The sequence below is a fragment of the Colletotrichum abscissum genome, assembly GCF_030869225.1.
Source record: "Colletotrichum abscissum strain IMI 504890 chromosome Unknown Scaffold_18.1, whole genome shotgun sequence".
In the NCBI taxonomy this organism is placed as follows: domain Eukaryota; kingdom Fungi; phylum Ascomycota; class Sordariomycetes; order Glomerellales; family Glomerellaceae; genus Colletotrichum; species Colletotrichum abscissum.
The window spans coordinates 559,077-577,265 of record NW_026850076.1 but is presented as its reverse complement, the minus strand read 5'-3'; the positions used below and the strand labels follow the sequence as shown (position 1 = coordinate 577,265).

Sequence of the window (18,189 nt, the reverse complement as noted above, 5' to 3'; positions counted from 1 at the left end):
TGAGTCGCCCTGTTTACACGTGCGACCCCGTGATACCTCGAACGGTTCAAGAGCCCCAGGGAGCTGTGCGACTCGGTCATTACTCGACTAACCCACACGAGCCGGCGCATTCGGGATTCTGTTCGACCGGGAGGACGGATACCGACGGGAAATCTAAACGACGACCATACACGCCCTTAGCTTCGATCACTCCCTCTACGCGGGTTGGCCTACTGACAACGTACTGCATTCTTCCCACCTGTAATTCAGGCAACGTATCCGTAATCGACTTTCCGGACCACGACGGAATTGACTCTCGAGCTGAGGCAGATCGCCATCTTTCACCACCAACCTACACCCACCGACGGCGAGACAGATAACACAAGATGGAGCGCATCAGGGAACTGCTAGGCAAGCACCACAAGCCGGATCGGCAAGAGTACGAGCCTCTCGCCGAGGAGGGCCGGGAACTCGACGGCTCCACGCTGGAGGAAGACCCGGAGGAGGTGCCGTTCTCGTGGACCGAGTACATCATGTTCGCCTGGCTGGGCATGGCGATGCTATGGGCCTGGTACGTCGACATTCGCTCTCCCATCACCAACACCCTTTTCCCCCAATGGGCAAAAGCAACGATGGCTAACACAACTCTCTATACAGGAACATGTTCCTCGCAGCAGCCCCCTACTTCCAAATCCGCTTCCAATCCGACGTCTGGATCTCCCAAAACTTTCAATCCGCCATCCTCACCGTCTCGACCCTCACGAACCTCACCGCCATGCTCATCCTCACGAACATCCAATACGCCGCCTCCTACCCCTTCCGCATCAACCTCGCCCTCCTCCTCAACTGCGTAATCTTCTCCTTCCTCACGGCCTCAACCTCCTTCGCCCTCGACGTCTCACCCGGCGCCTACCTCGCCTTCATTCTCCTCATGGTCGCTTCCAGCTCCTGGGCCACAGGGCTCATCCAAAACGGCGCCTTCGCCTTCGCCGCCTCCTTTGGTCGGCCCGAGTACATGCAGGCCTTGATGGCGGGGCAAGGTGTAGCCGGCGTCCTCCCGCCCATCGCGCAGGTCATCACTGTCCTCGTCGTCCCCGAAAAGGACACCACGAACTCCACCACGACCGCCCAAGACGACATCAAGTCCTCGTCCTCCTCGGCGTTCGTCTACTTCCTCGCCGCCGTCGCCGTCTCCGTTTCCGCCCTGCTGGCTTTTATCCCCCTCGTCCGCCGCCACAACCGCATCATCGAAGCCCGCATGGTCAACACCCTCGCCGAGTCCCTCACCTCGGTCGAAGAAGCCGAGCGCGCCGCCCGCAAGGTCGTCTCCCCGCTCACCTTGCTCCGCAAGCTCCACTGGCTCGCCGGTGCCATCTTCATGTGTTTTTCGGTCGCCATGTTCTTCCCCGTCTTCACGGGCAAGATCCTATCCGTCCGCTACCCAGGCGACGAAAAGTCCCCCGCAGGCATCCTCTTCCGCCCGGCCGCTTTTATTCCTCTTGCCTTCTTCGCCTGGAACCTCGGCGACCTCTCCGGCCGCATGGCCACTATCCTCCCCTTTTCCCTACGCCACCGGCCCGCGGCCCTCTTCGGCGTCAGCCTCGCCCGCATCGGCTTCCTCCCGCTTTACTTACTGTGTAACATTGGCGGCCGCGGCGCCGTCGTCAGCAGCGACTTCTTCTACCTGGTGGTCGTGCAGTTCTTCTTCGGGCTGACCAACGGCTGGCTCGGCTCGAGCTGCATGATGGCCGCGGGCGAGTGGGTCGAGGACGGCGAGCGCGAGGCCACGGGCGGGTTCATGGGCTTGTGCCTCGTTGCTGGGTTGACGACGGGTAGTCTTTTGAGCTTTACTGCTGGTGGTATTTGAGTAATGGGTATATTGGTTAATTTGCATGTGTACGGCGTAATGGGAGATGTGCATAATTTCTATCTCAATTTGGCATACTTTTGAATTGGGCTTTGGATGGCGTTTGAGCATACGGGGTAGGAGGACGTGGGTATGATAACTGTCATAAAGACGGTCAATAATAGTTGACCCTAAAGACACGCATTATTCAATCCATTATTGATTCAATCGGAAGACAACGCAATTGAAGACTATATGGATGATTGTCGGACGCGGTGTCGTGGTATTCCAAAAAATTACATTACGCTTTGTTTTGCTACAAATACACTACTACTGTACACCCGCTTTGGCTTCGACGTCCTTTAGGCCTGGAGTGCGCAGTTCACCATCTTTCCGCGCCCGGTGTACCAGCCCTCGTCGATCAACGCGCGCTCTTTCTCCTGCCACTCTTGAAACTTCCAGGACACGTTCTTCTTGTCGAGATCGGCAAGTTTGGCCTCAAACGAGTCCGCGACCACAATCTCCTGTGAGCCCTTCTTCTCGAGGCGGTATCGCATGTAGAGGGAGCAGTCTCGCAACGTCATGGCGATACTAAACTCCTCGTCGTTTTTGTTCGCGTTCAGGGGCCCGCGGGGATCCTTTTGGGTCTGGTGCCTTTTCAATAAGGTGAGGATAGGCGTCTTCTTCAGCAGTTCGTACAGGATACAGGCGTGCTTGTTGTCTCCGGCGCTGCTGTACTGAAACAAGCTGGAGATAACCTTTTGACGCACATCCTCCCTGCCCTTCGGTGTCTCTCTCTCGGGGTCCAACCAGAGGGGACACGGGTAGTACCGCGGGTTGCTACCGGCGTCCTTGCTGTCTTTGAACTTCTTGGCCGCGAGTGCGCAGCAGCGACAAGTGTTGGCGTCTCTCGGCGCGGATGGCGACTGGGCGAGCCATTTTGGCTTAAATTCGACTACGCGCTCGTCGGCGCTCCGCGCGCGCATGCTCTCAATCAGGCAGGCCCTATCTGTTTCCATGATCTTGGTGTTTTCGAACTTGGCGGGTCGCTTTTTGGCTCCCGCCGGAGCTTTGTTCAGCGCATCCAGGACGTTCTGCATGTGCTTCATGGCGTCTTTTGGGAGAAATGCATATTTCATGTCGGTTAGTATATCCGCGCGGTAGGTGAAGAGAGGAGCAATGGTGTCCCAGAAATAAGACCACTGCTCTTCTGGCGGATAGAATGGTTTGTCGCCACCTTTGGGTTGCTTTGGTACTCTCAAGAGGTATTCTAAAAGCAGCATTAGTAGTAGTTCAGGATGGGGCATGTAAGAGATATGTGAAACCCACTTGTTAATAAGTCGTCCTCGGTCCTGTCTTTGTCATCCTGCCGCGCAAACTTGGTATATAGAAACGGGATGAATAGAACGTTGGCAGCACCTTCACCGACATAAATGGCGTGTGTCCAGGGGCTAACATGAACATTTTCGTCCGATACTAGCACTCCCATATTGAAGACCTTGCCCGATGCTGGGCTATGCTCCCTGGGGACATCTTTGGACGATATCTCTGCAACCGCCTTCACACTGAGCTTGGTATTGATCGATGTGGGAGGGATCAATAGTTTGGCCATGACGAGGAAAGCGGAATGAAGCGAGACTTGTGTGTTGGAGATTGGAGGCCTAGTGTTGGCAACGAGTGTAGACTCTTTGATACGGACGAGGGGCTGAAGATTGGCGAGCTGCGAGAGCCTGCTATTGAGGTAGCGAGTGGCTGGATCGAGGCGAATGGTAGGTAGGTAAGGCGTCCAGATGGCTTCACAAGGCGACCGTATTAAGCGATGATGTCTGTGTGAAAAGAGAAGAGACTCTCATGGCGAGTTGCAAAGAGGTAAGGAAGGCGGTACGGTAGTCTGGAAGGAATGTGTCTTTTTTCCCAGCTGAACTAAGGTAAGATCCAATGGCTTACCTGCCGCAACTGGTGGCAGCAGCAAGTGGTCTAGCAAAGCGCAGTTTTCCAAGGTTGGCGGTGGTGACTTGGAGGTGTCTCACGCCAACAACCCTCCCGTCTCTCTCTCTGTCTCTCGCTCCCGCCTCTCCGCTCTTGCCTGATCTGGCTCGGTGCCTTTGCAGGAACAATACACCTCACGGGTGAGTAAACGCTTGAAAGCACGTGAGACTGGTCGGAAGGTAGTTTCCAAAGAGAGGACGGAACCGGGGCGCTGCGAGTAAGGTAAGGCAGGTAGTCTACGTCGTCAGCCGACTCGTGGTTGTCTGATCTAAGGTAGCGTTGCCAGAGTCGAGTATCGAATGAGCGCGCAACCGTTGCCTGCCCACGTTCCTATGGTTCCCCTTGGTTAGAAGATGGATTTCCGATGAGGGAGCGATTGCGACGAGGCTCCATTTGGTTGCCTGTGCTCTGTGCTACAACGGCCCTCCCTTTTGTGTGATTTTTTGCACCTTTGTTGTGTCCTCTGGAAGCCAGCGGTATCCCGGGATGACGACAGACTTTCCGCTTCGGGTGTGGAGCAGAAAAGTTGGCTGATTTGGCGCTGGCTGCTGGGTAAGCTTGTGAGTTCCTACTTTTCGTTGACACTATTGGCAACAACGTAACGGTAGCAGACGGACACGACAGGCAACTTCCCTGGGGCGGGAGAGGCTGACGGGGTGGCCAATATGACTCCTCCCACAAGTTACAGCAAGTCGCGGCTCATCTGTCATATCTGATTCTGGTCCTTTTGGCGAGAGCGTTGGACAGGAAGCTACCACAGGCACCGCAGGGCATGTACTGTGTTACATAAGTTTTTACCCCGGAATCTTGTGAGAGGTTGATTTTCTTCTTCAATGTGCGGTTGCAGAGATGGAACCCAGGATTCCAGAGGACCCAGATGTCTTAGCAGGAACTCCTCATCCAATGCTTGCGATGACTGGCACGGCGCGCGCGTCAAACCCACATGCTTGACGTGAGTGCGGCTATCGAGCTAAAGCCCCCCCATGCTGATCCAATGCAGCCAGAGGGGAAAAAGAAAGAGGGCACGATTGGGTGCAGCATTGGTGACGCGCGATTCTTCGGCCGGACTGAGCCGGAGCACGACCGAAGATTGGCCTATACAGCGCGTGAATGGACGGGCAGGTTCGCGGCTTGCCCGCTTCATGTCAGCGTCTACCCCGCCCGGCGGGACATCTTTGGATACCTTGCACGTGCTTACCTAAGGCACTCCCTAGAGCAGCACGAAGTAGGTAGGTACGTAGTAGGCTGGACTTCGGAGGCTCAGAAAGCCTAGGGCGCATTGCGTCGTTTTCTTCCTTGCTGGCGTCGCCCGTTGGCTCCTTTCCCCCGAAGAGCGGGGCATTGCGGAGAAGCGTTCAATGACCTGGGACTGAAGGAATGATGGGTCCAAGGTCCGTGGAGAGAAGGAGGGGAAAGTTCAAGGAGAACGAGACATTGGACGGGAGACACGCGATGGCAGACTCCAGAGTCCAGAGAATGGAAGTAAACCTGATAATTAGAAGCAGTCAAGAATAAGGTAAGATCAGTCATGGCAGGGATGGGGGCACTGACCGGCAAATCGGACAGGATGTTGGACCCGAGAGCGATTCGAGCGCCGCGATGATATGATCTTCTGCCCAGTCAACCCTGCTCAGCCCGGCCCGGCGACAAGACTTTGTATCCGGATTGTTCGTGTCTCTCTGCAAACCGAGGGGCATCACTGTGGATGCTGATATGACGGATTCCCTTGTCGCATGGCTCCAGATGGATTGAATAAGACCATGTCATCTTGTTTGCCAAATCCAGCCTTCAGGCATGGGCAAGCTCCCAAAGGGGACAGGCAGAAGAAGCAGGCCCTGCATTTCTGGCAATTATCAGAATACCTGGCTGTCAGGTTATGCTTTTCGCATTAGAGTATCCTGATGTCGGACCACATCCAGCACATGTCTTTCGATATCGTCCCATGTTGGCTGACAAGCCAGCTCGTGATCGGCCCCCGGGCAGCAACGGACCAACAGCCAGAGAGCAAAAAGACGCAATGGCACCTTGGAAGCGGGCTTTCCACCCCGACTAGGGCGGGATCCAAAGGGCTGAAGTGTCGGCCAGCCCAGATCTTGCTGAAGAGTTCTTTGGGATACTCGATTTGATTCGATTCCCCAGATGGTTCGCCGCGCTTGTGGACACGAGGGTACAACTCTAAATCGTCCACCGTCTTTTGGTTCCGGTGCCTTGGTGCAGGCTTCGCCTGGCGCATCTCTTGATGTTCAAGGTGGTCATTCGTGTCACCGGTACCGTACCTCGGGACTTTCGATAGCATTCGGTATCCGTAAGCTTGGTACCTTGCGCGGCCGATGGAATTGGAGGTCCTCGAGTGACTCGCATAACCGCTAATCTGCGAACCTCCGGCTCTGTTGCAACTTCACAAGCAAATATGTAAATGAGCCAACCAAGCCAGCGGCACTAGTTACATCCGGCGCATAGCATATCATTAGCCGTTGATGGTGCCCAGCGTGGCAGTGGATGTGAATCTCCAGTGTGTGTCCACGCAGAAGCAGGGCGAGGTTGCAGCGAACTCTGGAGTCTTGACTCTTGGGTCCTGCACTGAGAGGGTGGACCCACCGTTTCCCTTCCCACTCCAGGTCCTGGGTTCTGAGTCCTTCCTCCTTTTTCAACGGGAGCCGGCCGTGGCTTGGGGGCGCCCGTCACGCTGCAGGCCGTTGCAGTGGAAAACTGGAGTCCTCTCGGTGGGAGGAACGGGAGGTAAGGTAGGTACCTCCTGGACGGAAGACTTCGAGGTAGTGGGTAGGTACCAAAGGTAATGCCCACCCGACCCTTCCAAAGCTGGGACGCGCTCAAGTGGACGCTCACACGCTCCTGCCTCTTGGTGGCCCCGCCCAGTGACCCTTTCCCGCACCACACGCGACACTCGCAGGAGCCAGCCCCAGCAAAGGGGAGTCGCATCTGTCACAGCACCTGGTCATCCACCCAGTCAGAACACAGCCAAAGCAAAACAGCAGAAAAAAAAAAAAAACAGCCGGCACAATTTTTTGCAAAAATTCGCGCTAATGCTGCATCGGCACCGCACGCACCACTTAGCTCCGAGTATTCCCTCTGCTTCCCGAACAGCGAAAGAAGGAGAAGGAGATAGGCACCTTGCCTAGGCACTCCGTACATACAACCAGCGTCATTCGCCGGAAAACGCACGCCTCCCGCGCACCGCACTCTACCTACCTCCATTTCCTCTCTACCACACAAACAAGCACCACAAGCTTGATCTTCATCCCGACACCTCCCACCCTCATTATCCCTCCGCCTTCTCCCCAGACCATCCAACCCTCTCTTCCCCGGACTATATCATCTAATTGCACCTGCTCCTCAACGAGTCCGTTCTACTATTTGTACTGCCTTCGAACCCGATATCGACGCAAACCTTTCGTCATTGACCCCGAAGCACCGTACCTGACATCACCAACTCATCCGTCTCTCCCTATCGACCCTCGGCCGACCGGCCTGCATCACCTTGCTCTTCGATGGTTGGCCGCAGCTAAAGCCATTTCAACATGGCCTTCAACTTCAACTGGTCGCCTCTCACGGCCGACGCAGAGTTCTACCAGCGCGCACGAGAGCTGCTCACGACCGCCCTGAACAAGAACCCGAAGCCTCCGATTATCGTCGATGACATCCTCGTTACCGAGTTCAACTTGGGCTCCGTGCCCCCGGAATTGGAAATATTAGAGATTGGCGACATTGCCGAGGACCGATTTCGTGGTATATTCAAAATGTGCTATTCGGGCGACGCCTTCTTGACCTTGAAAACGAGGGTTCAGGTATGCTGCTTTTTTTTTTTCGTTCCCTCTATTCCGCAGGTACCTCCCTGCACGCAAACTCCAGAGGCGAAGCTCGGGTTCGCAGCCGCCGCCGCAACGAGCTCGCCAATGCCTGCACCACGACATCACATTCACGAGTTCGGAATAATTCCCGTTCCAGTCGTTATCGCAGTGCGCCAGATCAATTCTGCGTCGCGAACATGACTCCCATACCAGCGTCTGGAATGCCCTGGGGGCCCCCATCGGAAAGCCGAGACAGCACCCAGTGATGCTTTCCCCCCGAAAACATCATCATTTCACCAACCACAATCATTTCTAGTTTTTCAGATGCTTCCCGCTATCGTTACCCCATTCACCCTGGCGTTTGTTTTTCCCTCACCAAACATTTCCTCCCTACCCGTGTGCTCGCATTGAAGTCGAAATTACCTGGCCGGGATCCGCGTCCCATGTTACTACCTTCGGCTGCCCCCCCAAAATGCACGTGCGTCATAGCAATGCTAATATATCAACAAATAGGCAAATCCAATGAACACCTACCTGTCGTCCAAGCCGGGGTTCACATCGCCGCAGCCACTGGCCGCCGCATCGGGTCTTACAATTCCGCTGTCAATAACGCTCTCTGAGATCAAGCTTTCAGCCTTCATTATCCTAGTCTTCTCACGGCAAAAGGGGTTGACCCTGGTCTTCCGCAATGACCCGCTCGAGTCGCTCAAGGTCTCCTCGACCTTTGACTCGATCCCATTCGTGCGCGATTATCTACAGCGCACTATCGAGTCCCAATTAAGAAATTTGATGATGGACGAGCTCCCCGCCATTATCCACCGGCTTTCTTTGCGCTTGTGGTGTCCCGATGCTCTGCCAAAGGAGGAAGAGGCACCCAAGGAGGATGAGGAAGAAGCTGAAGTTGATCCCTTGGCGAGCCCTCCTCTGGATCCCGTTGATGCGAATGGAAATCTTCTCGACGCCAATGAGGTTTCCTCATTATCTCTCGAAGGCGGCCCGGAAGTCCAGTCGCTCTTCTCCCAGAAGAACCTCTTGAGACTAGCTGCGCTGAACGACTCCCACCGCACATTCTCTCTGTTCACCCCGGGCATTCGTGATGTCGTGTTCCGTGCCTGGACAGGACCTGCGGTGTCCGAGCCGACTAGCACCCCACCGACAGCAACGCCTAGCTTGTCCAAGACCAACTCCTTCCATGGAACGTCTACCACGTACACTTTCTCCGATACTGGCAGCGCCGCTCATGGCCACCTTCCGTCCAGACCGTCAATGGTGAGCCTCAGCTCGGCCACTACTGGTCTGTCCTTGGGTGCCGGTATCCGGTCAAAGTCGTACGCTGGTCGCAAGAAGAAGACAAGAGTGGTCAACCTCCGACGCTCAAAGAGTCAAGTTGGCGAGACTCCCGAGGGCAGCGAGACTTATTCAGAAATGGCATCCGACTCTGCGTCTGTCGCCGGTCCCTCAACTGAGCCTCTCATGACCAGTTCCATCGCTGAAGACATCGAGGAGGAGGAAGCATTGGCGAATCTGGCAGACTCGACCCCTAGCAAGGTTCGCTTCGGCCCTCTGGAGAGAACGCGGCTGCCCACTCGACCTCCTCTGCAGCCGGAGTTTTACACGGCGCCCCAGGATGGTGCTAGTGTGCCTATTAAACTGGACACCGCGTGCGAGTCCGAACCCGCCGTTACGCCCCGAGCCCAAAACGAGAAGGCCGCCGCGGAGAAGCCGCGCCAGGGCGTGCCATCCGAGCCGTCAGCTGTATATGAACAGGCTTGGATCATGAAGATGGCTGGCGAAATCGCTCGTCGCGTTTACGATGAGAAGAGCCGCCACCCCAACCTCTGGGACGAGCGGGAAGACGTCCCGCCCCCGGCCTACGAAGCATCAACTTAAATCAACTGTTTACCACAGGTGATTGTACAAATTGTGCAGAACTCACCATACATCCACTTTGCTGGACTGCATCTCCTTTCCATCTGTTCCATCACTTCCTCCTCGCATGGCGTTAGGGGAAACTCCTCAACTTTTTGGTTTTTTTTAACCATGGACGACAATGGTACAACCATTTGTCCATTTTGCTATTAGTGTTAATGTGTACATATCACATGGCGTTTGAAAGGGAAACAAAGGGGGATACCGGGTATCATACAAAAAGAATGGGATTGGATCAGAGAGAAACGGCCTCACTCTGATTACATATTTGGATTCTCGGGTTGGGATGAAGACAGAGGCCAACCAACCACGCTAGTTTACACGATGACGCCACGACCAAACAGTTGATTTTCCCTTTTTTACGAGAAAAAAAAGGGCGGCTGTTTTACCTCGGAGTCATAAAAGTCATCGGTATACTACACCACCCCAAATAGCTCGCCAACGAGGCGGGCTGATTTATACAGAACACATCACAACCATCACAACTTTTTTTTCCTTTGTCATTTCAGAAATATCGTATCGCGAATCATCCCCACCGAACACCTCGATGGATCGGATGGGTAGAGCTGGTGTGTACAACAACACATGGGAAAGAAGGGAATTGGGCTTGCTTGGAAATCACCCATCACAGATTTTGATTGATTGAAAGAGGAGGAACGCCGTTGATGGAAGACGGAAGTATCGTGGATATCCATTTTTTGTGTCACTTGCGATCAAAATTACTATTTCAGGCCCTGGCTCACAAGACGAGTTTCACGGCGCTTAGACGCATGTCAAGTTTAGGCATGTCTGAAGAAATCAAAAAACTCCCATCTTCTATGCATTTCGTTGTTCACACCGCTTGAACTTGCATGTGAGGTATAACTTTTTGTTCACCGCCGGACCGTGCTTTTATCGCTCGTTTTGGTAACTCCACAGTCGAAGCAAGGCTCCCTGCCATCTGCGCTGTCATGAAAATATGTATGTATGAATGCCTGGTGCTAGCCTTGCTGTCAGAGATAGCCCTGTCCACCGTCCGGCCCACCAGTCGGACCCTCGTCCTTTGACCTCTTCTTCTCGGGCAGTTCTGCTTCCGATGATGCTTTCCGCTTTCTCACCTGTACGCCGGGCGGCGCCGGAGGAGGACTCAGTATCGTAGACTGACTCGAAGTATCGTCCGACATCTGTACATCTGGCTCGTCCCTGCTCGTCTGAGAATGCATCGACATCGTGTCTGCGATTGCGTCGACCCTTGTCGGTGGGGCAGGCTCTTGAACTTGGCTACCGCAGTTGTACATCTCTTCGAGGCTACTGTTCGGTACCAGTCGACACTGGGAGCGCGCCGACGCGGAGTAGTTTGAGTGGAAGAGACAATATGTTTGTCCTAGTCCGGTGTCCGACGTGCCAATCCCAGGACCATGATTGACCTCCACATGAGGGTTTGTCGAGCCCGCGACGCCAGCCGCTAACGCCTGCGTTGGCCTATTCCGATAATCATTCTCATCTCGATGCCATCTCGAGGCTCCAGGAGGTTCTGCTCGCCACTGCTGTTCGCCATCGGTCATGGCGGTATCCACATTGTTGTTACGCCTGGGGCTTGGTGTTCTAAAGTGTGGTTCTTGTTGATGGCGGATGGGCGAGCTGCCACAGTCCATCTCATCGTCTTCCGTATCATCGCCGCCGCCTCGCAGCCTGGGTTGATCTCGATACATTGCGCAAAAGTAATCCTGCTTGGAACGAGTTCGCAAGAGTAATGCAATCGATATCAATAAGAATACCAGACGCAGAGTCAGCACCGTGTCGTTAGACTGTTGGTAGGCTCTGTGCTCCTAGACACGCTGGCTAATGAGCTCCAACTCTGCCTTGACGCGTTTGAGCGTCTCCTCGTTCTTGGACAAGGCAAGTAGATGGGACGCGACAGCCACCTTACGAGCAGGTCTTCTAGCTGCTACACTGGGCGGTTCCTAACCGGCCGTAGCAGCAGCAGCGTTCTCTGCTTTAAGCGCAGCCAGCTGGGCCTCCTTCTCCTTGAGAATCTCCAGCTGCTGCTTGGCCATTCCCTTGGCCGTGGTCTCGGCCTCCTTGAGCTTCTTGACCTCGATCTGCTCGGTCTCGAGACTAAACGGCTGGCCAGGCTTGTTGACGGCGGGCAGCAGTGCGCTGCGCTCCCACGCCACCTGGACGTTTGATGTCTTCTCTGGCAAGGCCGGGATCGGTTTGTTCTTGCCTTTGCCTCCTTTGCCAACTGGGTGGCCCTTGGGATGAGCACCGGAGGTGAGCACTTCGTAAAAGGCTTCGTACGGCTCGTTGAAAAGCTGTTCGTCGTAGGCCCAAGCGCGGATCTCGCCGTCGTTCTGTCGCAGCATCTGCTCCTTCTCGGCGTCGGTCCGTCCGTATGGGTGAAGACGCAGGTTGTGGTACAGCGTCTGAGGTTTCTCTCCCGACTCGGTCGCGTAGTAGATCTTGATGGTGATTTCAAACTCTCCCCATCCGGTTTCTTGGATAAGGAACGGTTTGCCCGGTTCGCCGTCGATCACTGAGTGGTGGTTTAGCAAGCGCATGATTGCGCCAGGACTCGGTGCAAGGGCAACTTACTGCGAACGTGGTTAGGAATGGACTCGTGTAGCTTGAACTGCACTCTCCGAATCCAGTACGTGATGTCGATATCGTCGATGGCCTTGACAAAGACCTCCCATGAATGGGTGTGATCTGCCGGTACGCCTTCCGGCTTGGGGTTGGATTCGGGGTCGAAGGGTCGGGCGGTCGTGCCGTAAATGAAGGGTCGTTTAATCTGTGTACCCTTTACGCGTTTGCCGAGGCTGCTGGGCGGCGCCATATTGATGGGTTAGATAAGTGTTGCTCGGGTGATGCGATGCGTTCTGGTCAATGCCCAATGAGAGTGCCTGAGTAAGTTTGTGAGGATGTAGTGGGGAGATTTGGGTGTTGTCGAAAATGGACCGCAAGCTAAGACGGCAAGAAAATGGTAAGAAAATGGTTCCTGGCGTAGACAGCCTTACGCCAAAGTTTGAAGTGGGGCATCCAGTAAACCAGCCAACAATGACCGTCTCTCTCGGGTCAGCCCCTGCCGAAGAGACCCTTTGCGCCGTGCCTACTCCGTACGTTACCTTCAAGGACTTAATGTTCCTTGCACTGCGTGATTGCCCGCAAAGTTCCCAGGTATTCTTACCTCGATCACCTCAGTGTTAAATCCAGGAAGCAGCGGTCTATAAGTCTTTAAACATTGCTATCGAGGGTCGATCTCCTTGTGTGAAGGGTAACGAAGCGAGCACCACTCAATGGTGACAGGAATACAAAATGATTCGACCTTTATAATCTTGTAGTACTTTGAATTTTCTGTGATTTCTTTCGACTGCTTCTTGGAATACGAAGTCATCTCCGATTTCTGGAGCCTCTTCTAGTTTGGGCAGTATCAAGGTAGGTAAGATAAGGCAAGCTGGAAACAGTGGAAGGTGCAGCCACCATCGCGCACATCGAATCTCGAGCCAATGGGGAGCTTGGGGGAAGAACTGCCACTCCAACCCCTGTAGCTAGCTGCAACTCTTTAGGTGGTGGTGCAGCACCTGCAGCACCTTAGCCTGCATCATAGGGAAGGACCCCTGACAGGTTTTAACTGGGGAGCTGGGTAGCTGGGGCAGCTTCCGGACGGGTGATGATTTCATGACTTTTTTGAGCTTTCCATCCGCGTCCGGAACGGCATCGAACCACCTTCGGAAGAAATCTGGCAATCACCTAGCGCCGAACCCGGTCGGCATTTCAATTTGACTCCATCACCGTCGATCCGGCTCACTCTCTCCTTTCGTCTCACTGCACTTTGTCACCTCCAATTAGTGCTGATTCTCATCCAATTGGTTGCCTGGGTCACTCTCATCTCATACATCGTCCCGTTCATTTCATTCAGTCACACTCTCGTCATGTCAACCTCAGCCGTAGCGAAGAAGCTCGTAGTGTGCGGCGGCAACGGCTTCCTCGGGTCAAGAATCTGCAAGTATGCCGTCGCCAGGGGCTGGGACGTCACATCCATCAGGTACTCATCCTCCTCGTGAACCAATCTCATGTTTCTCCCTTCATCCCCGCTAACACGTCCTCTCCACAGCCGCTCAGGCGAGCCCAAATGGTCCGCCGTAACCTCATCACCATCCCCTCCCCAATGGTCACACAAAGTCTCCTGGGAGCGCGCCGACATGCTCAGCCCAGTAACCTACGCGCCCCTCCTCAAGGGCGCCGACTTCGTCGTCCACAGCATGGGCATCCTCCTCGAAGCAGACTACAAGGGCGTCGTCTCGGGCCAGGAGTCCCCCGTCTCGGGCCTGCAAAAGGCCTTCGCCCCCGTCAAAGACCGCGGCGTCGACCCCCTAAAGACCTCCGCCGAGCCGGGCGGCGGCCCCGGGGCGGACCTCAAGCCGCCCAACCCGAAGGACCAGTTCTCCTACGAGGTCATGAACCGCGATAGCGCCATCGCCCTGGCCAAGCAGGCCAACGCTGAGGATGCAAAGGCCTTTGTCTACGTCTCTGCCGCTGGCGGGGCGCCCGTCCTCCCCGCGCGGTACATCACCACCAAGCGCGAGGCCGAGAGCACCATCGCCAGCGAGTTCCCGCGGATGAGGGGCATCTTCCCGAGGCCGCCCTTCATGTACGACAGTTCGAGGAAGTTCACGCTGCCCCTGGCCGCCATGACGGGCGCCGGTGCCCTGTTCAACAGACTGACCGGTGGCGTGTTGAGCGGATTCATGGGCGCGAGCGGCGTGAAGCCTCTGCCGGTCGAGACCGTCGCGGAAGCAGTGGTAGAAGCACTTGATGACATCAAGGTTCAGGGCCCGATTGAGGTTCCCGAGCTTGAGGAGTTGGCAACCAAGGGCTGGAGGAAAACAATGCTCTGATGTATTGAGAAGATTGTATTTGTAATATGCCATAGACTGTACCATCCTCCAATGCGAAGCCTTGAAATGGATTGAAAAGCCATCCTCCAACCTTGATCTCTAGAGCAGATCAAGTAGACTTTACCTCTGTCCTCGTAAGCCAAACCCAAGGTATCAATTAACCCGCAAGACGAAAAAAAAGAGTTCACCACCGGTGTGGCTACATCTCTTGGTGCTCATGCTGGGATTCGAACTCGGGTACTCGCTAAGCCTGTCGTCGAGTAGGCTGGTTGGCGTATAGATTGTTGACCATTAACCACTCCCCCACCCAGCCAGTTTGACCTGGCCCGTCGACCTAGACGGGTGCCTGCTGGCTGGTGACGGGAATGGATTTGAGGGGGGGTATAAGGGCTTCCCTCTGTGTTATTCGGGTGTATATTCTGGCAACGGGGAAAGGCGATCGGATGAAAGTTGGAAGGAACGTACGGTTAGCACCGTTACTCTTTAGATTCCTAGCCGGACTATGCAGGTACATTAAACAGGTCTCTGAACACAAGAGCATCCCAATTTATCCCAAACGCCAGCGCTTAAATCATGGTTCCTCGCTCAAAGCTGTCCCTAATCTCCGCAGTATACTTGTTGTAGAAGCGCGCCAGCTTCTGGTTGAACTGCTTGTTCTTCTCGTTGATGTACGTCACGTCACCGTCGTCGCCGTTCTGTGCCATGCGGTCCTTTCTCTTCTTGAGTCTGTTCGCCTCCGCCCTCCTAAGGTCTTCCACCAGCCGATCCACTGCCGCCTTGTCCGGCTTATTCTGTGCGAACGTGGTTGAGTCGGCTGTCGAGTAGAAAGACCCGTCCTTATCCACCGCGATGAGCTCTCCGTCCTCGGTCTCAACAATATCGAGGCCGCCCGAAGCAGCGGCGCGCTCGATAGCCGCCATCTTGTCCTTTTCGTACTTTTCCATGTCGGGGGCAATATTCCTCAGCTGGCGCTTGTACACCTTGTTGCTTTCGGCAGTGTAATCTTGGAATGCGTTGTTGTCGCGGTGCGCCTCCTTCTTCTTCACATGTTTATCCCACTTCTCGCTCTCGTCAATCGTCCAGTCCCAGGCGCGCTTCCGCTCAAAGTCGCCACCAGCGTCCTCAATGTCGGCCTTGAGCAGCTTTTGCGAAGCGACGGCCTGCTTGCGGTGGATCGCCATCAGCTGGCTGGGGTCTGATGCGAGACGTTGTGATTCGAGCGTCGCCTCTTTCAAATTCTGGTCGGACGAGTTCTTAGCGCGGGCTTTGAGGGCCTTGAATCGCGCCAAGCGGTCCTGTGATTTTGCCGCGGCATTTTCCGCTGTGGGCTGTAGTGGTGCTGCTGCGGTTTCTGCTGTCGCGGGTGCGGTTTCCGTGATCGTGCTAGGTTCCGTTGCTTCGGTCTCTTCAGGCGCGACACATTTTGCTGGCGCTGCAGTATTGGCTTCCTCCTTGGCGGCGGTACCCATATTCGTCTTTCTCTTCTTGGAAGGAGGCATTCTGGATGTGTTGCGAATCGTCTGAGGTGTTGCCGGTCGCAAGATGTGTAGATGTGGGTTGTTCAGGAATCGCGATGTATGATTTTGGTGGTTGTATGGTGATGTGAAGTAAAGTGACGAAGAAGTGGGATCTCATTGGGGGACCATAATGGATGTTCAAGTGCGACTCGACCGACGTTTCTCCGATAGGTACCGCCACCACAGTCTAGGTGCCTTATCGACCCATGTGGCTGATGGGTATGGCATATGTGGCTGAAGGTCGGAAGAATAGATCGACCCACCACCGTTCCCCCGCAGGATCCATACGGGTAACGGACTCCTGCAAGAAACACCCGTGGCTGTGCGGCCGGGTCATCCCTGTCGTTGCCCCAACACCCCTGCGCCGAGAGTGCCCTTGCATCTCGTTACCTTGACGCGCCCCCTCTCAGTATGCGGCTCCCCAGGATCAGACGACTTTTCTGAGCAACGCTCGCGTGTCCGTGAATAGCCTCTGAAGGTGACCGAAGCTTATCGAAGACTCATTCGCCATACACCTCAGCCATGCGGCCACTGAGCGCCGCAGGCGTCTCTCGCAGAAGTGCAACTGCTTGCTTGCACACTACGGCGCCATCGCTGGCTCGGCTACAACGGCCGCGTGTTCACGAAAAGAAGAGGCCGGCAGAGCCGCTAGTCCCATACTCATGGCGGCCCTTCGAGGTGCCAGAGGTGGTTCTCGACCTGGACAGCTGGGACAACCCAATCGCACGGCCATACGATAAAGATGAGATGCAGATTCAGAGGAAGAAATGGGAGCAGAACTCCATTGTCGACGCCACGTGGCAACGGATCAAGCACTTTGAGTATGAACGCCAGCGTGACAGCGAAAAGTTTGCCAAGGTCAGCGTCAGCCATCCTTGGTATCAGCACTGGCAGGTCACAGATCTCGACATTATGACGGCCGCTCTGAAAGGCGACTCGCGAGTCGGTCTGCAAACCCAGAATCGCCTAACGGAGGAAAAACCACATCAGAATGATGCTTGGTATGATCTGAAGTCGGTTGCTTCGAAGAACGCAATTCCATTGACCTCGCTTCGAGACGATAAGAACTTCTTGAGCTGGTTGCTCCAACGAAGGCCCACCACGGCTTCTTTACCACTAAAGCGCCAACGGGAAACTCGAGCATTTATTCGACGACTGGAAGATCTCCAGAGCCTTCAGCGCTACCTGCAGTTTCTACTTCAGCATGGGGAGAAGGGATTTCAGCTCATTCACAACGCGGATCGGGATATTGCTTTTGTGTTATCTCGGCTCCTCACCAAGCCACCCAGGTTACGGCCCTTCGTCGACCTCCTTCCCTTTATCAACAGCATCTTTGCTCTCCAGAGACAGCATGGTCTACCTGTTAGTCCTGGTCTCTGTGGTATCTGCCTGATCATCTCGGCCAAGGCGTTTCAGCTGCCGGCAGTATCGAGATATCTCAAGCTTGGGCTGAAAGAGGGTCACTGGGTTGGTGAGGGCTCATCTGCTTCTGATGTCGAGACTGCGGTCAAGGCGCTTATTCGATGCTGGGACAACAGGAGGCGCTTCCCAGATGTGGACCGTTCTGGAGACATAGTTCGCCGTCTACTCGGAGAGGGTTTGGGGGAGGACAGCGCGGCTTCCTTCAAGGTCGTTGCGCATCACCATCCAGAGGACGAAGGGTTGAAGGAACAGTTGGCCGAGTTGTTACATCGCGTTGCTTCCGCCCCAAAATACCCTTCGTCTATGAATAGGACACCTCATGTCTTGGCGGAACAAAGATAGGGCTACCTGAAGGAAGCTGGTCCCAAAGTCATGGATGTATACTGTAGAAACATTGAGTGGGCTGAGAGAAGTCAGACCAACATCGAGGTTGGGAAGCGGTGGAGATATAGATCAATCCCCGCAAATTTCAACTTCAATTACTCAACTTCATTGCTGTGCTGCATAACACCCCACGTGGGCCAAGACGCGTACCTTTTACGTCTGCTTTGCACGATGACTTGCTTATTGTATGCCAGCACCTCTACTCTCACATGATGCCTAGCTAACATACGAATCCGCAAGCCTCCTTTGACAGCGCCTCTCCCCATTCAGCCCTGTCATGCCTGCATGCGAACGCGGACTCAAATGCCATGTGGCTTGCTGAAGTTTCCAGCCCAGAGGAGACTAGTCTCGAGCAAGCTGAACCAAGTCCCGCTAATCCTGCCATCCCATTGGGTCTACAGTCCAAGTCAGGACAAGCCAAGCTCAAGCGCTTCCCT

The 18,189-nt window shown here is 54.9% G+C and overlaps 8 protein-coding genes across 8 annotated transcripts; 4 read left to right on the top strand and 4 right to left on the bottom strand.

The window, feature by feature from the left end:
• Positions 1–365: 365 nt before the first annotated feature.
• On the top strand, positions 366–1,846 carry CABS01_08187 (nucleoside transporter; the record flags this gene model as incomplete). The annotated part of the gene is made up of 2 exons (XM_060541549.1): positions 366–550; positions 637–1,846. The coding sequence occupies 2 exons, from the start codon at positions 366–368 to the stop codon at positions 1,844–1,846; spliced, it is 1,395 nt and encodes a 464-aa protein (XP_060402353.1).
• Positions 1,847–2,187: 341 nt separating this feature from the next.
• Positions 2,188–3,437, bottom strand: CABS01_08186 (inositol-pentakisphosphate 2-kinase; the record flags this gene model as incomplete). The annotated part of the gene is made up of 2 exons (XM_060541548.1): positions 2,188–3,095; positions 3,155–3,437. 2 exons carry the CDS (start codon positions 3,435–3,437, stop codon positions 2,188–2,190), a joined length of 1,191 nt encoding a protein of 396 aa, XP_060402352.1.
• Positions 3,438–5,688: 2,251 nt separating this feature from the next.
• Positions 5,689–6,175, bottom strand: CABS01_08185 (uncharacterized protein; the record flags this gene model as incomplete). The annotated part of the gene is made up of 2 exons (XM_060541547.1): positions 5,689–6,047; positions 6,091–6,175. 2 exons carry the CDS (start codon positions 6,173–6,175, stop codon positions 5,689–5,691), a joined length of 444 nt encoding a protein of 147 aa, XP_060402351.1.
• A 1,178-nt stretch (positions 6,176–7,353) lies between these two features.
• Positions 7,354–9,513, top strand: CABS01_08184 (mitochondrial distribution and morphology protein 34; the record flags this gene model as incomplete). The annotated part of the gene is made up of 2 exons (XM_060541546.1): positions 7,354–7,620; positions 8,137–9,513. The coding sequence occupies 2 exons, from the start codon at positions 7,354–7,356 to the stop codon at positions 9,511–9,513; spliced, it is 1,644 nt and encodes a 547-aa protein (XP_060402350.1).
• A 1,031-nt stretch (positions 9,514–10,544) lies between these two features.
• CABS01_08183 (YEATS family protein) lies at positions 10,545–12,367 on the bottom strand (the record flags this gene model as incomplete). The annotated part of the gene is made up of 3 exons (XM_060541545.1): positions 10,545–11,233; positions 11,501–12,067; positions 12,127–12,367. 3 exons carry the CDS (start codon positions 12,365–12,367, stop codon positions 10,545–10,547), a joined length of 1,497 nt encoding a protein of 498 aa, XP_060402349.1.
• A 1,096-nt stretch (positions 12,368–13,463) lies between these two features.
• CABS01_08182 (NAD dependent epimerase/dehydratase) lies at positions 13,464–14,429 on the top strand (the record flags this gene model as incomplete). Its single annotated transcript, XM_060541544.1, has 2 exons — positions 13,464–13,576; positions 13,646–14,429. 2 exons carry the CDS (start codon positions 13,464–13,466, stop codon positions 14,427–14,429), a joined length of 897 nt encoding a protein of 298 aa, XP_060402348.1.
• Positions 14,430–14,995: 566 nt separating this feature from the next.
• Positions 14,996–15,928, bottom strand: CABS01_08181 (SYF2 splicing factor; the record flags this gene model as incomplete). The annotated part of the gene is made up of 1 exon (XM_060541543.1): positions 14,996–15,928. One exon carries the CDS (start codon positions 15,926–15,928, stop codon positions 14,996–14,998), a length of 933 nt encoding a protein of 310 aa, XP_060402347.1.
• Positions 15,929–16,468: 540 nt separating this feature from the next.
• CABS01_08180 (uncharacterized protein) lies at positions 16,469–17,710 on the top strand (the record flags this gene model as incomplete). The annotated part of the gene is made up of 1 exon (XM_060541542.1): positions 16,469–17,710. One exon carries the CDS (start codon positions 16,469–16,471, stop codon positions 17,708–17,710), a length of 1,242 nt encoding a protein of 413 aa, XP_060402346.1.
• Between the last annotated feature and the right edge of the window lie 479 nt (positions 17,711–18,189).